Source organism: Argentina anserina, chromosome 3 (assembly GCF_933775445.1).
Source record: "Argentina anserina chromosome 3, drPotAnse1.1, whole genome shotgun sequence".
Taxonomy (NCBI): domain Eukaryota; kingdom Viridiplantae; phylum Streptophyta; class Magnoliopsida; order Rosales; family Rosaceae; genus Argentina; species Argentina anserina.
The window spans coordinates 13,196,894-13,220,244 of NC_065874.1; the positions used below are offsets into that span (position 1 = coordinate 13,196,894).

The 23,351-nt window shown below is 38.1% G+C and overlaps 1 protein-coding gene and 1 long non-coding RNA gene across 2 annotated transcripts; one reads left to right on the forward strand and one right to left on the reverse strand.

Annotated features, from left to right (window-relative positions):
* Positions 1-11,573: 11,573 nt before the first annotated feature.
* LOC126788337 (uncharacterized) lies at positions 11,574-13,948 on the reverse strand. The gene is made up of 3 exons (XR_007671355.1): positions 13,828-13,948; positions 13,316-13,379; positions 11,574-12,005 (listed from the first exon to the last, which is right to left on the reverse strand). It is a non-coding gene; the product is annotated as an uncharacterized LOC126788337 (long non-coding RNA).
* Positions 13,949-21,852: 7,904 nt separating this feature from the next.
* Positions 21,853-22,769, forward strand: LOC126787094 (G-type lectin S-receptor-like serine/threonine-protein kinase At4g27290). Its single transcript, XM_050513028.1, has 2 exons — positions 21,853-22,504; positions 22,720-22,769. The coding sequence occupies exons 1-2, from the start codon at positions 21,853-21,855 to the stop codon at positions 22,767-22,769; spliced, it is 702 nt and encodes a 233-aa protein (XP_050368985.1).
* Positions 22,770-23,351: the final 582 nt, after the last annotated feature.

Below are 23,351 nucleotides of genomic sequence, written 5' to 3' on the forward strand. Positions count from 1 at the left end.
GAGGACAAGACAGGAAGGAAATAAAGCTGAACATACCAACCCTCTATGCATCAACCGTGATCACCACCTAAAGCCAAAGCAATGTTCTTTTCGTGGTGGGGTGTAAACTGAGGGATTGAGAAATCAATAGTGGAGGATTCATTTCCAATCTCTGAATGATTAAATACAGTTGGGTTACCATTAAAAACAAAATACAGTTAGGTTACTTGAATCATTCATTGTTGGATCCCATTTGGGCGTCAAGGTTTAGACATTTGGTCTTTAGATTCGGATTAAAGCCTTACAAATCCTCAAGGTTTCATTGTTGGATTCCAGTATTAATAATTCGATTGACATAGAAATGTTTTTTTTTTTAATAACGAACTTTCATTCATTAATCAAGAGGCAAGCCCAATTACAAATCCCGCAAAGACGAGACCAGAAAAACCAACTAGTAACTAAGAGCACAGACCTTCAATTCAATCACACAAAGATAATCGAGAATTGCTCCAAGAAAACAACTTGACACTCTAAGAAAAGAACCAGATAGTACTAAAACAATTAAATCTGAGAAGAACTTAAGACTAGAAAACACACCGAGTGTCATGTAAGCATGGACCATACTGGTATGTGGCAATGTTATGTGGTGTATCCAGTTAATCATATCACTTCATAGTGTGGTAAATATCCACGCGCTGAAAATGGTAAAAGATTTTTTAAATATGAGTAACCAATCAGAAACAAACCCATTAAAAATGAACCAATAACATTAAGGAGTTACGCCACGTGAACTATGTACTAGGTATATATATTAATTTCTCCTCCATACATTAACGGTTTTAGATTCACCAAAAACATTTCTTTACAGCCAAGTTTCAATCAAATCGCATGTATTCTAAGAAGCACATACACGACCAAACTTCAGCGTATTGCGTGTCGGACACGGATATGCTCGGATACGCCGAAATACATTCAAACACGCATATTTTATTTGGATAAGAATTGGACACGCACGTATTAGTTTTCGGACACATCCAATCACTTTTCCCAACTTCCTTCTTCTCTGTTTCTTTGATTTCTATTGTTTGGAAAACAATCTGATTTTTGAAAATAGGATTAATAAACTAGGATAATGGGTATGATTGAAGATAACGAAGTTCCAAATCTGAGAAACTTGAATGGTGAAACAAACTAGGGACAAATGGACAATGAAAAGGGGTTGAGCTAAGGGATGAGGAAATCTGAGAAATTTGAAGGAAAAATCAAACTAGGTACAATGGAAGGGGGGTGAGCTAAGCAATGGATGAGGGAAGAACTCGCCTGAGCTTGATGGTGTCGTTGAGATCCATTAATCACATAAGCTGCCTCCATCTTCGATTTGTTTGGGAGTCATCTTGAATGTGAGAATTTCTTGCCGGGTTTTACAATAAGAAGCACAACGAGAATTTCGTGGTGGTCTGATGGCCTAAGCCGGTCGAACGATGGCTAGCGCGAGGAGAGAAGGTTGAAGTGGTGGTTGTTGGAGAGGAGAGATCTCACATCTAAGAAGTGACAAAGAAAATAAAGCTTATACGTGGGTGGATAATAACCAATTGTACCGATGCCTTTTGTGATTAAAACCCAACATCTGTGAGGCGGCTAAGTTTGGACAATATCGGTACAGTTGGTCCACGGGCCACGCTTGTCGCTGTTTAACATGGTATCAGAGCGGGTCACTCTCCAGTCGCTCCTCCAATCTGTCGTGGGCCCGAGTTGGGTGCCACTTTGTCATTGGCCCAAGATGGGTGCCATTATCATGCCATCAGACAGTTCTCGATTGGATGGTCACCAAGTGTCGTTGGTTACTGGACCTTGGTATGTGGGATGTTAATCTGTTTCGTGCAGACCTAAAAAATTAGGTTGCACGTGAGAGGGAGTGTTGGAGAGGAGAGATCCCACATCTAAGAAGTGACAAAAAAAATAAAGCTTATAAGTGGGTGGATAATAACCAATTGTACCGAGGTCTTTTGTGATTAAAACCCAACACCTGTGAGGTGGCTAAGTTGGGACAATATCAGTACAGTTGGTCCACGGGCCACGCTTGTCGCTGTTTAACAGTGGTCTGGTTTTAAAGAGAGAAAAATAGTCTCAGCCTACATATGAGGCAAGCGTCAAAGAGGAAGATAATGACTTTGATTAGCTGTCTCTTTGGAACTCGCTTCCACAGTTCCATGCCACTTGACTTGTATCAAATCTTCTCCCCCTCGCCTTGCGGCTCTCCGTTCTCTCTCTCTCTCTCTCTCTATTTAATAATACATAATAATATATAACCTACTAATTTGCTCAATTATTAAAAAAAGAATATAATATGTTTCAAGTTTAATTTTCTTAATAAATATATATATATATATATATATATATATATTAAAAATATTTTTTATTTAACGTGTCTATTACGTGTCCGTGTTCACATTTTTTTTGAAAATATTGTGTTCCGTATCTAATCGTGTCGAACACGAATACTCGCGTCCGTGCTTTTAGCCTGTATTAGATGTGTGAAAGAAATATAATTACTCATATTAATTTCTCAAATTAAGCTAGCGGTATTTAAGGTTTAGTGTTTTATTTTTACCTGCTTATGCAGGTCATTTAATGGCCTGAGAAGTTTCTTTCAATTCTCTGGGCGGCCTCTCAGGGCACATCGATCTTCAAAAATTTAATTTAGAGGTACAAAACACAAAATTGCAATGACCGTACTTAAATCACTATTTTTGCCCCGTTCCTACTTAAAAGCCTATCACTTTCTTACCTGCTGTAAGTTCCAGCCTTCTATTTTTCCTACTAATAACAGTAACTTTAAAGCTCCAAAGAACTTCCCTAAAAATTTTCATGTTCTTCAAAGCTAAGTTCAAATGGAAATTTTTCCAATGCGTTTTGTTGTCTCAGCATTTCTCATATCCATCCTAAGCACCTCCACTACCAGTATACAAGACAGTGAAGAACCAATTACCATTAGTCCAAGAGTATCACTCAAAGATGGAGGGAGCACCTTTGTTTCTGCTGATGGAATCTTCGAGTTGGGATTCTTTAGCCCAGTAGTTCAAAGAGACGATAGGTAGCAATATGGTACAAGTATGGGTCTGTAAACAAATATGGAATCAAAAAGAACTTAAATGAATAAGAACTTGAGAGCTATAAACTTTCAATGACTACAAACTTATAAACATCTATCTACACTTACATGTTTATAACTGATTTCTCTTGTCCGTAAAGCTTGTAGGGAATTGTCATATATATAGCAGATGATCTCTGTGATGATTAGCAGGCATGTTGCTGCATGTTCTCCTCCAAGCTGGCTGCATGTTCTCCTCCAATAGTCTGCAACAGAGAAACTCCCATAACTGATCACTCAAGAGCATTGAATCTCACTAGCATTGAGTTCTTGTTCTGTTCAGTGGCACAAGTAGTTGTCTGATCATCATCCAACAAGACATAAGTAACATATGTTGTCACGACCCCGAAATTTCAAGCATAAAAACTCAAATTTCGAAATCATGAAAAACGCTAAAACAAATCTCAATAAATCGAAATCGTTTTAATGTTGCAGTGGATCATTACTGAGTTTACAATACGACTCAGACAACCAATTATTACAAACCAAATTTATAATTCAACATTTCGTAAAATAGAAATGTAATAATCCTCACAAATTCTCACACAAATCCACAATAAATCCTCACCACAAGCTGAAAAATGAACGACTTCAAGTCTTCAGAGTTGTCATTCGATTCCCACTAATCGACACCTGCGGAATTATCCCATACACTATCGAATAGGTGCACCGGGATTGTAAACACAAACCCGGTAAGCTTTACAGCTCGTATGAGTAAAATAAAAATATAACTCGCATATCAATATATACGAAAATCCACAAATCAAGAAATATAAATGCACTCATGAGTTAACTCGCATATCAAACTCCTGCTACCCAACATCCAAAAAAATATATGAGTACTCATGAGCCGATAATCCATCTGTTACCTCACATGCAGTATTCCGGCAGACAGACTAGAGCTCTAATTGTATCGTAACTTTCGTCCGGTTAAAGACTAGGTTCCGACATGCCAAACACGTCCGAAGACATAATGTAATATCCCACATCGGCCAACGGAGAGGGGGTGATGCGCCTTATATGTACATGCTCACCTCTATCTAATGCGAGGCCTTTTGGGGGCTCAACGGCTTCGGAGTAGAGAAGAACTCCGAAGTTAAGCATGCTTGGCCCAGGGCAATCTCAGGATGGGTGACCCACTGGGTAGGTGCTTCTGAGCTCCCAAAAACAAAACCGTGAGGGCTATGCCCAAACCGGACAATATCGTGTTACGGCTGAGCGGTCCGGGTCGTGACATTTGGTATCAGAGCCACTCTGCCGTGTGGTGCGAGTGTGCCGACGAGGGCGTCGGACACCCAAGGGTGGTGGATTGTCATATCCCACATCGGCCAACAGAGAGGGGGTGATGCGCCTTATATGTACATGCCCACCTCTATCTAATGCGATGCCTTTTGGGGGCTCAACGGCTTCGGATGAGAGGAGAACTCTGAAGTTAAGCATGCTTGGCCCAGGGCAATCCCATGATGGGTGACCCACTGGGAATGTGCTTCTGAGCTCCCAAAAATAAAACCGGGAGGGCTATGCCCAAAGCGGACAATATCATGTTACGGCGGAGCAGTCCGGGTCGTGACAGAGGGCCGGGCGTAAATTAGAGGTGTGAAACCGGGCCCGGCCCATGGGCCCTGCCCGCCCAAAGCCCGTAAGACCCATAAGGCCCGGCCCGCCAAAAGCCCGCAAGTCCCGGCCCGTAAAAGCCCGCCAAATAATAAAATATTATATATACATATTTTATTAGATTTAAAATAAAACTATCGCATTATGAAGCAACTATATGAAAGAAACTTCTCGGGATCGATTGACACTAGTGGATATGATCGGTATATATATTTAGTGATCCTGTAAAAATTTCATCCAATTCGGACCTCGTTTAATAGTCGGAATTTCTGGTAAACCGAAAACAACACTTATATGTCATAAGGGAAGACCCATTACCAAAATGCGAACATCGAAAGTTGTTTGCATATCTGAAATCATTTAATTTTTGTCACTGATTGTGTGCGGTCACACCAAGAAAACTCATTTGGCAAAGCCCCGGTTAATGAGAATTTCAATATGTCAAAATATTTTTTTTAACCATAGGTACGGACGGTGAAACAATATCCAGAACGGACGAATTTTTTACGGGTTTCCTAAATATATACCGATCACATCTACTGTATCGATCAACTATATTTCAAACTGTAGTTGTCAATCGCCGAAATGTCCACTAATGTATTATAACATTTTATATTAGGTTTATAAAAAAATTATAACATTATGAAGTGATTATGTAACGACCCCAAAATTTCGAGCTTAAAAACTCAAAATTTCAAAGTCGTTAAACACCAAACAATTTCAACGAATCGAAATCATTTAAAATGCCACAGCGGATCATCTCTGAGTTCAAAATACAACTCAGTTAAACCGATTATTACAACCCAAATTATAATTCAATATTATAACAAATGGAATTGCGTAATCCTCACAACAAACTCACAAGATAGTCACACAAAATCCTCACACAAGCTGGAGATAAATAACTTCAAGTCCTCTGAGCGGTCCGTCAATTCCCGCTAATCCACACCTGTGGAGTTATCCACTACACCATCGAATTGGTGCACCGGGATTGTAAACACAAACCCGGTAAGCTTTACAGCTCGTATGAGTAAATGAAAATATAACTCGCATATTAATATATATATGAAAATCCACAAATCAAACAAATATAAATGCACTCATGAGTTAATGGACGGCTCATCTGGTTGTCCCAAAGAAATATGAAAAGAAGCGCTCATGAGAAATTAAGTAACCCTTCTGGTTACCCAAATGCATTTATAATACGGGTACCAAGAACGCTGGTACACATCTGTTACCCCTCTCGTAATACACCGCTGATATTGGATAGCCACCCGCTATCCAACATCCAAACAATCTGAGTACCCATGAGCAGATAACCACCCGTTACCTCACATGCAGTACTAAGGCAGACAGACTAGAGCTCTAACTGTATCGTAACTTTCGCCCGGCCAAAGGCTAGGTTCCGACTTGCCAAACACGTACAATAATCTCACATCATATTGTACCAAATCACGTCCGAAGACAAATCAACATTTTAACAATCTCAATGTTAAAATCACGTATAATAATCTCACATCATATTGTACTAAAAATCATGTCCGAAGACAAATCAACATTTTAACAATCTCAATGTTAAAATCACGTACAATAATCTCACATCATATTGTACCAAAAATCATGTCCGAAGACAAATCAACATTTTAACAATCTCAATGTTAAAATCACGTACAATAATCTCACATCATATTGTACCAAAAATCATGTCTGAAGACAAATCAACATTTTAACAATCTCAATGTTAAAATCACGTACAATAATCTCACATCATATTGTACAAACCAAAATCACATGCTCGATATTTAAATCTCGTCATCGAAATGACATAAATCACGATAAAGTCATAACAGTATATTATATAGCAAACTATATATATATATGTACATATTTACCATTTATACAATATATATATAATCCATTATATCATATACATGTCATATTTCATAAACACGTCCGAAGACAAAAACTCGTCCGAAGACAAAACATTTTAACAAACTCATGTTAAAACCACGTACAATAATCACATCTCATATTGTACGAAAATCAAATCACATGCTCAATATTTAATTCTCGTCATTCGAAATGACCAATTCCAATGAATTCATAACAGTATATAATATAGCAAACTATATATATATATGTACTTATTACCATTTATACGATATATATGTAATCCACTATATTGTATACGTGTCGTAATTCAATCTTAAAAACTCTTGCAAAATCTTGAATCACCGTAAGGGTAGATTCGTAAATAAGTGAGATTTTACTCACCTTCTTTCCTGCGTGCAACTTCCACGACCCTGAAAGTAATTTCCTCACTCGTTTCGTCAGTCACCTAATAGCACGATAAATGCTTAGAAAATGATACTTAAAATATCAGGTGACGAGTTCAGCACAGCTAAATGTTGTTCATAAAACATTGTTCACGGAACACTGTTCATGTTTACTAATCACTGTTTTTACTAAACCACTGTTCACAGGTACTGTTTTACCAAAACACCGTTCACAATTACTGTTTTACCAAAACACTGTTCACAGTTATTGTTACATATCACTATTCATGCGGAGTTACTATTCACAGTCACTATTCATTCGGCGTTACTGTTCACCGACCGCCACCAATCATCACCAAATTTCACCACCACAACCTAAACAACATTTCCAACAACTTCCTAGTTGATACCAAGGTCTAAATCCGAGTCTAAACAGTCCAAACAACGAAGAACATGAAATCGGCACTATTCACAAACCCTAGAAATTGAAATTTTGATTCGGGTACTTACACTTCGATTTGGCTCGATTCCTTTTGTGGGAATGTTGCTGGGACTGAGACAAGCAAAACCCCCCAAGAATCTTGAGCCATGGTGGCCGGAGGAGGCGGCACCGCCACAGCAGTAACTTCCGCGATTGCTACACCGTGTGTGGTTGTCGCCGGAGTGCAAGGCGTAGCCCAAAAGATGGAGCTCGTCGAGCCCGTCAGTTTGATAGGTGGCACGACACGAGGCGACGTCGGATGGTGGAGAAATCGGCCGGAGAAGGTTTTTGGGTCGGGTGAACAGTACCCGAGCTCGGATGAACAGTACCCCGATCTGATTTTTAGAAAAAATCTGATTTTCTGATTTTTAATCTCCTCTCCTTCCTTTTATACTATTTCCAAAATCGGAAACGAACTTCCGACGTTAATAACTTTTGCATCCGACGTCCGATTCGAACGCATGACATGTCCACGAATTCGTGTCGATGAGCTCTATGACTTTCGTGAAGGAAGTTTTTGCAACCGAGCGACGGAATAAAAGTCGATCTATACATTGCGGTAACGTTACGTTTTCTAATTAAACGATCCGAGAACGTTTCCGTTTTTGTTTTGAAATGTCGCAAACCTCCAATTGTCGTCTTGAATTAATTTCACAAGTTTAACACTTTGAAAATACTCGACATTTAGTTTCTAAAAATTCGGGTTATTACATTCTACCCCCCTTAAAATGAATTTCGTCCCGAAATTCAAGTTCACTCAATAAACAACTGTGAGTATCTCGTCTTCATATCCTACCCTGGCTTCCATGATGCATCACCTTCATCATGATGGCTCTACAATACCTTGACTAGCTCCACTTCCTTCCTCCAAAGCTTCTTTGTGGATCTATTCAAAATACAAACCGGCTCAAAACAAAAGTGGTATTTTCCTTCACCTCAATGGTGTTATGATCGATCACATATGCGACACATCAGGATCATACTTCCTCAACATGGAAATGTAGAAGACATTGTGAACGTCCGACATGCTAGTAGGCAAGGCTAGTTTTCCCACCTTCTCGAGAATCTCAAAGGCCCAACATACCTCGGCCAACTTTTCTTTCTTGTCAAATCTCACTACACCCAACTTTGGCTCAACAGACAGGTGATCGACATGGTCTACCTTAAGTGCCTCATAGGGTACCATGCCGATGCTGGAATGGTAACTGTCGTTGTAGGCGAACTCAATCAATCTCAAATGATTTCACAGCTACCTTAAAATCCAGCATACAAGCTCTCAACCTATCTTCCGTTACATCAAACTTCCTCCATCAGACAATCTGTCACATGTCCTAACAATAATAGTCGCATGTGAGCTACTCAAAATATAATCATCCTCCCGAAACATAATGATGTTTTCAGCATGGAGGCGTCAACGCCCTCTTTTGTCTAGTTCACCACTCTCTTGCGATTTGACAGACTATCCTCACGTCATGAGTTAGCTCCTACCACTAAGCATGGTCAAAACTCTCAACATCTAACATGAGTCAAATCAATGATTAACACATGCCTACTACTTACATCACACATAGTGGTTTTCAAATAAACGTGTTTTATCACGACAATACCTTCATGACTTCACCACAAATCATCGTTAGAATAACGAACCTACCATTCCTTCCAATCAACAAAATAATCCCCTTTCATGATCATCTTATTATAACCATAAAAAGTTGTCGTGCATGATACCCACTCAAGTACCATATTTGTATCGGCAACACGATAAAGAAATCTTAACTCATTGAGTTCACAACCACCACAGAACACCACCTTGGATTAAGAATTACTCTCAAACAGTTCACCAGAGAATCGACTAATATACGCAAAAGGCTGTAGAAAATTCTACCACCACCACAAGAGAGATGCATCACGCATCCTACCACCTTCACCAAAGCTTACCGTCAGAAAAGAAGTTACAGCTACCTGCTTCAAGTCGCAGGACAGGTAAAGAAAATATTTATCTCCCGATAGTGGAACATGAAAATTAGGTGGAATTACAGTGCAAAATAAACACAACCACAACTGAGATATACTATACCCCTTGGTTCATGCATACCTCAAATGTATGACACATGGTCCCACACAACGCCCCAGTGGCTTCATCTATAGTATTGATTTTTCCCACAGTCGTAATACAATAAATTCAGTAAACAATTCAACAACTGAATCCTGATATTGGGTCCACCATCTCCTCCAGACTAATCCAAGATTGTTGCCGCACTACCACTCTAACAGTTGTTTTTTTACTTTTATCATGACTCTCATGGCCAACGCATTCGGCCAAAATACTTCTCTGCAAGCAGCAATATAATTGATTACTCTTTATCGTAAAATTTATCCCTTGTTGAACACTTCAGTCAACTTCGCCTTATCCAACAATAAACAATCGATTGCATAGAGGGAAAAGAACCTCTAAGTCTCCAACACTAACACCACTTGTACTTGAAAAGAAAATTTGGTTCTCAACCATTTCTTTACCAGTTGGAAGGTGCTTGTTACGAAAAAGAAATTCGTTAAAATACCACTAAGCTAAGGTCATCTCATACCTTACCTTTAATAGAGTTACTTCACCGCCATTATGTCTCGTTTGGACCTGTGGCATAGTGAAGTTCCAATCCCCAATACCAAAATGATTAAATCCTGAAAGACCAGCGTTCTCATTTAAATGCTGATCTAGCAAATAATTAATTCATGACGTCAAAATGAAATTTCTTTAACACATTAGATTTCTTGCTCAGCCAAGAACAATGTGTAACTTCAATTGTCAATGTCCGAAACAAAACGAGTTGGAACGCAACAACGACGTAATGTGAATCTCAGTTTAATAATTGTATCACCACCTTAAGGACATATCACACACATCATCAATCCTAGGTAAATGATACATAGTCTTGATGGTCACCTTAATCATTCCCCTATAATTCACACCCAACCGCATGAGACTTCTTCTTATTCACGAATAACACCGGCACAACTCAAGCTGAGACACTAGGTTTGATGAACCCTAGGTCTAATATGTCATCTATCTGCTCATTCAATTCTTTAAACTCGTTCTTTCCCAATCCCATAAGGCGCCTTTGATACAGATGCTATACCAAGCACATCATCAATAAAGAAATCAACAACTCTCGAAGAAGGTAACTCAGTATCTCCTGAAACACCTCACTATACTCGAATAGTAGAACAATGTCTGTGATAGCTACTTCTAGATCCACAAACTCCACATTTGCCAAGACTCTAGCTATCCTGGCATTATCCGACTCGAGGCACAGATACGAAACTCTGGTTTCCTGGGTTTATGAAAGAACTCATCATGTCAACACAATCAATCACCGCGTACTGCGGCCTCAACCAATCAATTCCTCAGATTACATCATAGTGTGGTCCGGAATCACTATCAAATAAGCAGAGAACTCTCTACTTCCAATCACAATAGGACAAGCCTTTCATTGTCACCAATTTCGAGGAACACTCCAAAAGCGAAGTGACACATAAAGAGTTTCCCATAGGCGTAGGAATCAATCCTAACCCCTCCACTGCCAACTATCAATAAATGAATGTGGCTATCATCCTCTTCTCTAACTCAGAGTACTCAATCATCACTAAGTAAGTCCCAATACTCCGATCCAATGGTCCGCTACCATATGATCCAAGCGTCATGAAATGACAGCACTAGCAGCTCACTCATGTCCTTGATCAACCTCAACACAAGACTATCGTCTCTAACGATAGCAACAAGATCAACTTGTCTTTCCAGTGGAGCAGCCTCCTCATAAAGGTTCTCCACATTGCGGACTCGGCCTGCAGCCCTAACTCGGCCTCGACCTCTCATCTGTCCTCGGCCCTGTCCACGGCCATTTTCCAAATTCATCACCATTCAACAATTAACACTCAGTCATATATGTGAAGTCTCGAATTCGACAAAATAGATCCAACTGATATCAATCATGGAATTTCAGAAGAAAGTGAATCATCGGAGTATCATCACAATACTCCCTACATGACCAAACCATAAGGTATGGCTCCTAACACTCTCGCGTACCCGACGACATATCAATACCGAGGAGCATGTGATGGGTGCCCGCCTGCAGTCGGATCATCGCTCCCGGATGATATTGATAATCGCCAAATACACACTTAGGCTCTGATACCAACTGTAACGACCCCAAAATTTCGAGCTTAAAAACTCAAAATTTCAAAGTCGTTAAACACCAAACAATTTCAACGAATCGAAATCATTTAAAATGCCACAGCGGATCATCTCTGAGTTCAAAATACAACTCAGTTAAACCGATTATTACAACCCAAATTATAATTCAATATTATAACAAATGGAATTGCGTAATCCTCACAACAAACTCACAAGATAGTCACACAAAATCCTCACACAAGCTGGAGATAAATAACTTCAAGTCCTCTGAGCGGTCCGTCAATTCCCGCTAATCCACACCTGCGGAGTTATCCACTACACCATCGAATTGGTGCACCGGGATTGTAAACACAAACCCGGTAAGCTTTACAGCTCGTATGAGTAAATGAAAATATAACTCGCATATTAATATATATACGAAAATCCACAAATCAAACAAATATAAATGCACTCATGAGTTAATGGACGGCTCATCTGGTTGTCCCAAAGAAATATGAAAAGAAGCGCTCATGAGAAATTAAGTAACTCTTCTGGTTACCCAAATGCATTTATAATACGGGTACCAAGAACGCTGGTACACATCTGTTACCCCTCTCGTAATACACCGCTGATATTGGATAGCCACCCGCTACCCAACATCCAAACAATCTGAGTACCCATGAGCAGATAACCACCCGTTACCTCACATGCAGTACTAAGGCAGACAGACTAGAGCTCTAACTGTATCGTAACTTTCGCCCGGCCAAAGGCTAGGTTCCGACTTGCCAAACACGTACAATAATCTCACATCATATTGTACCAAATCACGTCCGAAGACAAATCAACATTTTAACAATCTCAATGTTAAAATCACGTATAATAATCTCACATCATATTGTACTAAAAATCATGTCCGAAGACAAATCAACATTTTAACAATCTCAATGTTAAAATCACGTACAATAATCTCACATCATATTGTACCAAAAATCATGTCCGAAGACAAATCAACATTTTAACAATCTCAATGTTAAAATCACGTACAATAATCTCACATCATATTGTACCAAAAATCATGTCTGAAGACAAATCAACATTTTAACAATCTCAATGTTAAAATCACGTACAATAATCTCACATCATATTGTACAAACCAAAATCACATGCTCGATATTTAAATCTCGTCATCGAAATGACATAAATCACGATAAAGTCATAACAGTATATTATATAGCAAACTATATATATATATGTACATATTTACCATTTATACAATATATATATAATCCATTATATCATATACATGTCATATTTCATAAACACGTCCGAAGACAAAAACTCGTCCGAAGACAAAACATTTTAACAAACTCATGTTAAAACCACGTACAATAATCACATCTCATATTGTACGAAAATCAAATCACATGCTCAATATTTAATTCTCGTCATTCGAAATGACCAATTCCAATGAATTCATAACAGTATATAATATAGCAAACTATATATATATATGTACTTATTACCATTTATACGATATATATGTAATCCACTATATTGTATACGTGTCGTAATTCAATCTTAAAAACTCTTGCAAAATCTTGAATCACCGTAAGGGTAGATTCGTAAATAAGTGAGATTTTACTCACCTTCTTTCCTGCGTGCAACTTCCACGACCCTGAAAGTAATTTCCTCACTCGTTTCGTCAGTCACCTAATAGCACGATAAATGCTTAGAAAATGATACTTAAAATATCAGGTGACGAGTTCAGCACAGCTAAATGTTGTTCATAAAACATTGTTCACGGAACACTGTTCATGTTTACTAATCACTGTTTTTACTAAACCACTGTTCACAGGTACTGTTTTACCAAAACACCGTTCACAATTACTGTTTTACCAAAACACTGTTCACAGTTATTGTTACATATCACTATTCATGCGGAGTTACTATTCACAGTCACTATTCATTCGGCGTTACTGTTCACCGACCGCCACCAATCATCACCAAATTTCACCACCACAACCTAAACAACATTTCCAACAACTTCCTAGTTGACACCAAGGTCTAAATCCGAGTCTAAACAGTCCAAACAACGAAGAACATGAAATCGGCACTATTCACAAACCCTAGAAATTGAAATTTTGATTCGGGTACTTACACTTCGATTTGGCTCGATTCCTTTTGTGGGAATGTTGCTGGGACTGAGACAAGCAAAACCCCCCAAGAATCTTGAGCCATGGTGGCCGGAGGAGGCGGCACCGCCACAGCAGTAACTTCCGCGATTGCTACACCGTGTGTGGTTGTCGCCGGAGTGCAAGGCGTAGCCCAAAAGATGGAGCTCGTCGAGCCCGTCAGTTTGATAGGTGGCACGACACGAGGCGACGTCGGATGGTGGAGAAATCGGCCGGAGAAGGTTTTTGGGTCGGGTGAACAGTACCCGAGCTCGGATGAACAGTACCCCGATCTGATTTTTAGAAAAAAATCTGATTTTCTGATTTTTAATCTCCTCTCCTTCCTTTTATACTATTTCCAAAATCGGAAACGAACTTCCGACGTTAATAACTTTTGCATCCGACGTCCGATTCGAACGCATGACATGTCCACGAATTCGTGTCGATGAGCTCTATGACTTTCGTGAAGGAAGTTTTTGCAACCGAGCGACGGAATAAAATTCGATCTATACGTTGCGGTAACGTTACGTTTTCTAATTAAACGATCCGAGAACGTTTCCGTTTTTGTTTTGAAATGTCGCAAACCTCCAATTGTCGTCTTGAATTAATTTCACAAGTTTAACACTTTGAAAATACTCGACATTTAGTTTCTAAAAATTCGGGTTATTACAGATTATATGAAGCAAACTTATCAGAATCGATCGACACTATTCGATGTGATTGGTATATATATTTAGTGACCCTGTAAAAATTTCATCCCATTCGGACTTCGTTTGACCGTCGGAATTTTCGGTAAATCGAAAACACCACTAATATGCCCTAAGGTTGGACCTATTACAAATATGCGAATGCCGAAAGCCGTTGGTATATATGAAATCACCTCATTTTTGTTACCTATCGTGCGCGGTCAAATCGAAGAAATCTATTTGGCAAAACCCCGGTTAATAGGGTTTCAATATGTCAAAACGCCTCTTTTTTAATTGATCGTTGGTACGAACGGTCAAACAATGTCCAAAACTGACGAAATTTTTACGGGTTCCCTAAATATATATACCGATCACATCTATTGGTGTCGATCGACCATGTTTCAAACTGAAGTTGTCGATCGCCGAAGTGTCTACTAATGTATTATAATAAAACTATGACATTATGAAGTGACTATATGAAGGAAACTTATCGGAATCGATTGACACTAGCCGATGTGATTGGTATATATATTTAGTGATCCTGTAAAAATTTCATCTAATTCGGGCTTCGTTTGACTGTCGGAATTTTTGGTAAATTGAAAACACCACTAATATGCCCTAAGGGAGGCCTATTACAGATATGCGAATGCCGAAAGCCGTTTACATATCTGAAATCACATATTTTTTGTTACCTATCGTATTCCGTCGAACTGAAGAAATCTATTCGGCAAAGTCCCGGTCAATTGGGTTTCAATATGTCAAAACGCCTTTTTTTAGTTAAACGTTGGTATGAACGGTCAACCATGTCCAAAATGGACCAAATTTTTACGGGTTCCCTAAATATATATACCGATCACATCTACTAGTGTCGATCGACCATATTTCGAACTGGAATTGTCGATCGCCGAAGTGTCCACTAATGTATTATAACCTTTATATTAGGTTTATCATAAAACTATCACATTATGAAGTGACTATATGAAAGAAACTTCTTGGAATCGATTAACACCATCCGATGCGATTAGTATATATATTTAGTGATCATTTTAAAATTTCATACAATTCGGACCTCGTTTAACCGTCAGAATTTTCGGTAAATCGAAAACACCACTAATATACCCTAAGGGAGGCCTATTACAGATATGCGAATGCCAAAAGCCGTTTTACATATCTGAAATCACATATTTTTTGTTACCTATCGTATTCCGTCGAACTGAAGAAATCTATTCGACAAAGCCTCGGTCAATTGGGTTTCAATATGTCAAAACGCCTTTTTTTTAGTTGAACGTTGTTACGAACGGTCAACCATGTCCAAAACGGACCAAATTTTTACAGGTTCCCTAAATATATATACCGATCACATCTACTAGTGTCGATCGACCATATTTCGAACTGGAATTGTCGATCGCCGAAGTGTCAACTAATGTATTATAACCTTTATATTAGGTTTATAATAAAACTATCACATTATGAAACGACTATATGAATGAAACTTCTTGAAATCGATTAACACCATCCGATGTGATCAGTATATATATTTAGTGATCATTTTAAAAATTCATACAATTCGGACCTCGTTTAACCGTCAGAATTTTCGGTAAATCGAAAACACCACTAATATGCTCTAAGGGAGGATCTATTACAAATATGCAAACGCCGAAAGCCGTTTGCATATCTAAAATCACCTAATTTTTGTTACCTATCGTGCACGGTCGCACAGAAGAAATCTATTTGGCAAAGCCCCGGTCAATGTGTAATTTTTTTCTCCTTATATTAGGTGTGTCGATATTTGTCATCAGAATGAAGCTATTTCAAATTAACCTCTACACACTTATGTTTTATCTTTCATTATGTATCTATCTCGCCTGATGTTAATTAATAAACTTTATTACTTTGATTCTAATTTCCAAATAGGGAAATAAAATACTCAATTTCTAATCATAGTTACCAGCCATTCAATAACAGACAATACATACTAACACCCAATTTCGATTCTAAATTTCCAATCATTCTATATCAATACTTTAATCAACAAACCCATATACCCAAAATTCCAAATCATTCCAAATCAAATCAATTATTCCATAAGCTAAAATTTGATTCAATTTTGAAAGAGATTAGAGGAAAATAGCTAAACATGTGGACTGGTCCAAAGCTTCAGCGGCGCACGCGGGGAAGTGGAGAACAGCGACGGGCAATAGCAAGTGGTGAGTGGTGACATGCAGGCTTGAACAAGAACTCGAGAAGATGATTAGAAGAAGAGACTTAAGAGCATATCAGCAGAAGCAGAAGTGAAAGTCTTCACAGATTGAAAGAAGAAGACGCGAAAGTGTGAGAGATAGAGAGAGACCCGTGCTAATGTTTTAATTTTTTTTTTAATAGAAGATTGATTTTTTTTTCTAGGCTTCATTTTCACCTAAGCTCTAACCCAGTCAAGCTAGAGCTGGATCCGCCCCTGGAAACCATGAAGAACATCCATGGAACCACTGAAGCTGGTAAGGAAGCTATGGAGTTGTTAAAATTTGATTCGGACACCATATCCAGCGCAACTGATATCTTCTCCGACAATTATAAGCAGGGAGAAGGTGGTTTTGGACCAGTTTATAAGGTATTAACTTTCAAAACAATATATGACTAGCATATGTTACTTCCTCTAATAATATATACTTGAACTCATTCAAATGATGATTTCTAGGGCACATTGAAAGAAAGGCAAGACATAAGAGTGAAAAGGCTTTCAAAATGTTCTGGACAAGGAACAAAAGAATTCATGAATGAAGTAATGTTGATTGCTAAACTCCAGCACAGAAATCTTGTAAAACTTCTTGGTTTCTGCGTTGAAGGAGATGAAAAATTGTTAATTTATGAGTACATGCCCAACAGAAGCTTGGACTACTTTATATTTGGTTGAGCCTCTCTTAAACCCATACTTATCTGATCTGTCTAATCTATTAAGAGTTTTCTGTAAGATTGGACTGACTTCTACACGTAACTTGTTAGATGATACAAGAAGTAAAGGGCTTGGTTGGGCTCAACGCATCAGCATTATTGGAGGAATAGCTCGAGGCCTTCTCTATCTTCATCCGGATTCTAGACTGAGGATCATCCATAGAGATCTTAAAACTGGTAATATTTTACTAGATGGTCAAAAATATCTGACTTTGGGACGGCCAGAGCATTTGGAGGAGATCAAACCGAGGAAACTACTAAGATAATAGTTGGAATATAGTAGGTATATCTCAACTTGTTTTCTAGTCTATCTTAATTAGTTAGTCATAAACTGGCTTAGCAATTCCATCTTGCAGTGGTTATATGTCTCCGGAATACGTGGTTGATGGGCTCTTCTCAATCAAATCTGATGTCTACAGCTTCGGTGTCATGGTATTGGAGATAGTGGGAAGAAGAACAATTCATACATCAAGAACACCAACCTAACCTTCTAGGACATGTAAGCTCAATTAAAAACTTTGCATTGGTTTGGATATATTGCTGTGAAGTTGTAGGACTTTGGGTTTTTATTTTTATTTTTTACAAATATTGTTTACTACTTGTAAAAAGACAAAAAAAAATCAGAATATCAGATGGACCCTATAAAAACTCATGCACAACTCCCATTATTATTTCAGGCTTGGACCCTACGGACTGAAGGAAGACCAGAAGAAGTGATAGATAAGCAGCTAGGTCAATCTTGTGCTCTATCAGAAGTGTGCCGATGTGTACACAGCACTCTATTATGTGTGCAACAGCAACCAGAGGATAGGCCAAACATGGCATCAGTAGTCCTAATGTTGGCTAGTGAAGGTGATTGCCTGCGCCAAAGCAACCTGGTTTCTTCACGGAAAGGAATCTGTTTGGGATGAAAATTATTCAAACTCAGGCATGAAACACATAAACACATTATTCAATATCAAACTCAGGCATGAAAATTTTCAGAATCAATGTGAGATTTGGAAGCAAAAACTTAGGCTCAATTTGGGATAGCTGTGCTATTGAGTCTGCTATGAGTAAAATGGCTTTTGGATTTGCTGTGAGAGAAAACAGTTAAGGTGTTTGGTAAAATGTTTTCAGAAGTGCTGTGAGAACGAAAAGTTATTTTTGGGGTGTTTGGTAAATCGTAAGTAACAGTGCTCTTGAGTTGATAAAATTACACAAATGATAAAAAAAGTTCTTAAGATTATTACCATGGTTATAATGAATATTAATTAACTAAATTATATAGACTATGGGTTTTTCATTATTTTGGTCTAATATTTTGCAATTGTACTAAATACAAAAACTATCCGAAAAGGTTACAACAACTATAAATGGATATCGTGATCTCAATTAACTATTTATATGTTGAGAAGATTGATATATATATCGAGGTCTAAATTTATGTTTAACATTTTTTTGAAGAAAATATCTTTAACATTTAAATCTATCTTAAAATCTAATATAATATATAATCATTATTATTTACCTTAAAGTTAAACCATTATTATCTATGTATTAAACACTCTTCTTTATTCTCTCCCGTGTTTTTCAAAAACTCAGTGTTTTTTTCAAAAGCGGTTTTCCAAGTTTCAAAAGCACCATGAACTTAGTTTTTGAATTTCAGCTGTTGTGGAAATCTATTCTGACCAAAAATATATTTTAGAAACTTTACCTAACACCATTTATTTTTCCCAAAAGCTAAAGTAACCTCAAAAACAGTCCCAAAATCTGTCCCACCTTACTTGGGTTGTACATATGATTCTTGAAAGTTGAAAGTTTGATTCGTTAAGTGAAGCATACCCACCATCAAAATCAGTCATGGGGCCTTTAACAGTTCCTTACTACAATCTGAAATGAAACATAGGAACTGTCAGTTTATCAACCCAGACCTAAAATATTGGCTTTCCACTATTTTTTAAGAGTTGACTCGCACGTCACAACAGAGAAATTTGGGTGACTTATAGCCCAAGAAATCCTTGCCCTAACCCAGGTTATAGGATATTCAACTCATATGGGTCACAAGACTACAACTACTTAAAAATAAAAGTTAGTAGCATAAGGAGAACAGTTAAAATATACTGAGGATGTTAGTAAATTTTATAAATATTGTGACCTTACAGATAGAACAATGATCAATAGAAAGATGGAAAAGTCACCATCATCTGGCTGTACAATGAATCCATACAGCCGATGGGAGCTGCCCATCAGCTGGTTTCTAATTCTTCCTCAGGCAAACTGACTGAGGAGTTCAACAATTTCAGCCCATGATATTGCTGTACAACTAGCACTGATCCTGCAGTTCTGAAAGTCTGGAAATATCAACAAGCTCCCAGCAGGCCCCATTCTGGGCAGTTGCTCTTCAAATTCAAAGAAGCAGCAATTTGACCATCAGGCCTTCGACCAACCAAAAGCAAGTTACACTGGCTAAACTCATGTATCAATGTAGTAGTTTAAGCAGCGTTTGCCCCTACTCTCCACTCATATTTGATTAAATTGTAACTCAAACTTGAGCTTCAATTCAGCAATGAACTTGCCCTCTGTTGGCCCTGCTGAACTGTTTGAGTCATCGTTTACGTCAACTCTGACAATCCCGCCCGAAGCTCAGGCATTGGTAAAAAGTGAATGATATTTAAGGTTATACCAGGATGATCAACCATTTGAATCCCATAAGCAAGAGCCTCACGATCATCACTGCCCCCAAACAAGAGAACAGTTATGACTGAATGAAGACCATGGTCCACTATGATCCCCACGGAACATGGGTAAAATGGGATTGAGAAATCAATAGTGTTTGATAGGAAAAGGTCTAAGGAGGATTCATTGAATGTTTGGCAGTCTCAAGAGATTATATATAAGTCCCTCCATCTTATTGTAACCATTTAAACGTAGAAATGATACAAAAAAAAATTACCAGAATTCATTCTAATTTATCTGAATAAAAAACACAGTTGGGTTACTGACAGTATTCATTGTTGGATCCCAATTTTTCTTTTCAAATAATTGTTAAATCCCATTGAGCCTGAAGGTTTAGACGTCTGGTCTTTAAGATTGGGAATAAAGCCTTAGATCCTACTCACCTAATTCGAGTATTAGTAATTCGATTTTGACATAGAACCAACTTGACAATCTAAGAAACCACCAGACACAAACTCACAGAAGCAGTTAACTTTGAGAAGAACCTGAAGACTAGAAAACACACCTGAGTGTCATGTAAGCATAGACCATCCTACGTACATTCACTAAAAAATTAATTCAGAATTTCAGATATTCCAACAAAATTAATTCACAGCGCCTGTATAGCCAAGATATAATCATCCTGTATCAGATGTGTGAAATGAAATACAAATACTCAAACTTTCTTAAAATAAGCTAGTGGTATTTAAGGTTTGGTGTTTTATCCTTAGAACTGTATATATTCCATCTGCTTATGCAGACCATTTAATGGCCTGAAAAGTTTCTTTCAATTATCAATTTCTGGGCACATCAATCATCAAAAATTTAATTTAGAGGTACAAAAACACCCAACTGCAATGTCCGTACTTAAATCACCATTATTGCCCTGTTCCTAATCTAAGCCTATCGCTTTCTACCTGCAATATAAGATTTTGTTTTGAGATCCAGCCTTCTAGATTTCCTAATAATATCAGTAACTTTGAAGCATCACTAGAACATAATATGAAGCTCAACTTTCCTGAATTTTTTCATGTTCTTCAAAGCTAAGTTCTAATGGAAAATTTCCAATGCGTTTTGTTGAGAGAATTTCTCTTATCCATCCTAAGCACCTCCACTACCAGTATACAAGACAGTGAAGACCCCATTACCATTAGTCCAAGAGTATCACTCAAAGATGGAGGGAGCACCTTAGTTTCTGCTGATGGAATCTTTGAGTTGGGATTCTTTAGCCCAGGTAGTTCAAAGAGTCGATAGGAATATGGTACAAGGACACATCTCCTCAGACGGTTGTATGGGTCTGCAACATAGAAACTCCCATCACTGATCACTCAGGAGCATTGAATCTCACTAGCCATGGAGTTCTTGTTATGTTCAGTGGCACAAATATTATTGTCTGGTCATCATCCAACAAGACTTCAAGTAACATAAGTAACCCAGTTGCTCAACTCTTGGACTCGGGCAACTTCATTGTGAAAGATGGATCAAATAAGAACTCAAACATTCTGTGGCAGAGCTTTGATTACCCAAGTGATACATTACTGCCGGGAATGAAGATCGGATGGGACTTAAACTCCGGTCTAAACAGGTTTCTGTCATCTTGGAAAGGAGCAGAAGATCCTGCTGCAGGACAATTTTCATTTTCTATAGATCATAGGGGGTATCCCCAACTAGTTCTCATGAATGGTTCCAAAACCACATGTTAGGTTGGGGTCATGGAATGGCCTTAGCTTCACAGGAACTCCCCAACTTCGATCTCAGGAGCTTTTTAAACTTGACTTTGTGTCTAATGAGAATGAAGTCTACTACAAATATGAGCTCCTTACCACTTCACTTGAATCAGGGTTAGTGATCAATAGGTCAGGTGATTTGCAGCGGTTCATGTGGACTGGTACAAGAAACATTAATCGCATCATTTACTCAGCTCCCGAAGATAAGTGTGGCGCTTATAATGTGTGTGGTGCATTTGGTCTCTGCAGTGTTAACTTTCCTCAATTATGTGCATGCTTACAAGGTTTTGGACAAAATAATTCTTCAATGTCAAGCAGGTGTGTTCGTAGAACTCCATTGAGTTGCAATGCTGACAATGATGGCTTCAAGAAGTTCACAAGGATGAAATTGCCAGACAAATCTTTGTCCTTGTTTGACAAGACAATGACTCTTGAGGAATGTGAGAAAACTTGTTTGAAGAACTGCTCTTGCACTGCTTATGCAAATTTGGATGTAAAGGATGAAGGAACTGGCTGTTTGATGTGGTTTGATGCTCTAAATGACATAAAGGAATTTGATACTGGTGGGCAAGACCTATTTGTAAAGATGGCTACCTCAGAACTAGGTAAGTTTCTTCTCAATCTCGGTTCCTTTTTTGAGCCATGCATACATCTTGTCACAACTTTTTTTCGACAAGCGTTTTACATAAACATGGATGTAAAGTGAAACAAAGCAAAACAGAACATGAAACATATATGATATGGATTTGATTATAACTTGGAGGTATACATGCTCGGTCAAAACTAAGAAACTTGTTCATACCAAATATACTTTATTCAGTTTCAGGTGACAGTACCGCAAGCAAGAGACATAGCACGAAGCAGGTCTGATCCAAAACTTCTAAGGGATAGAACTTTAGTAGGAAAATAAGAGAGACTTCTCGATATGAGGAGAAACGTATGAAATGATTAGAGAAAGAATAAGATTGAAACAAAAGAAAACTGATTTCCAATTGAATCAATGTTTAATTCGTACAATATCATTGTTTATATACAAACACAATTTCCTAAAATAGAAACTATAAATTGAAACGTAATTTAAAACCATTCATAATTAATGATTACGTTAAGTTAACTAAATATAGTTAAGTTACGTTAATTATAGAAAGAGTTAATTGTAGAAAAATCCTCCTGGATCAGGGCTCCCCCATTTAGGAACCTTGAGCTCTTGTTCAAGGTAATTTTAGATCAGGGAACTCTGCAATTGCCTTTGCCCTCAAGTACCATTTAGATTTGCTAGGAAGTTTCCCCTTTCTGCCTATGCGGAAATACTCGTACTTTCCATGCCGGGTTTGACGTTCATTTTGCTCCAGTATGTAGTCATCCTCTAGTGGGTCTTCTCGCTCTATTTTTAAGTCATCGACCGAAGGAAGTCGAGTATCTTCATCGGGCTCATCATCCAAGAGCGACGGT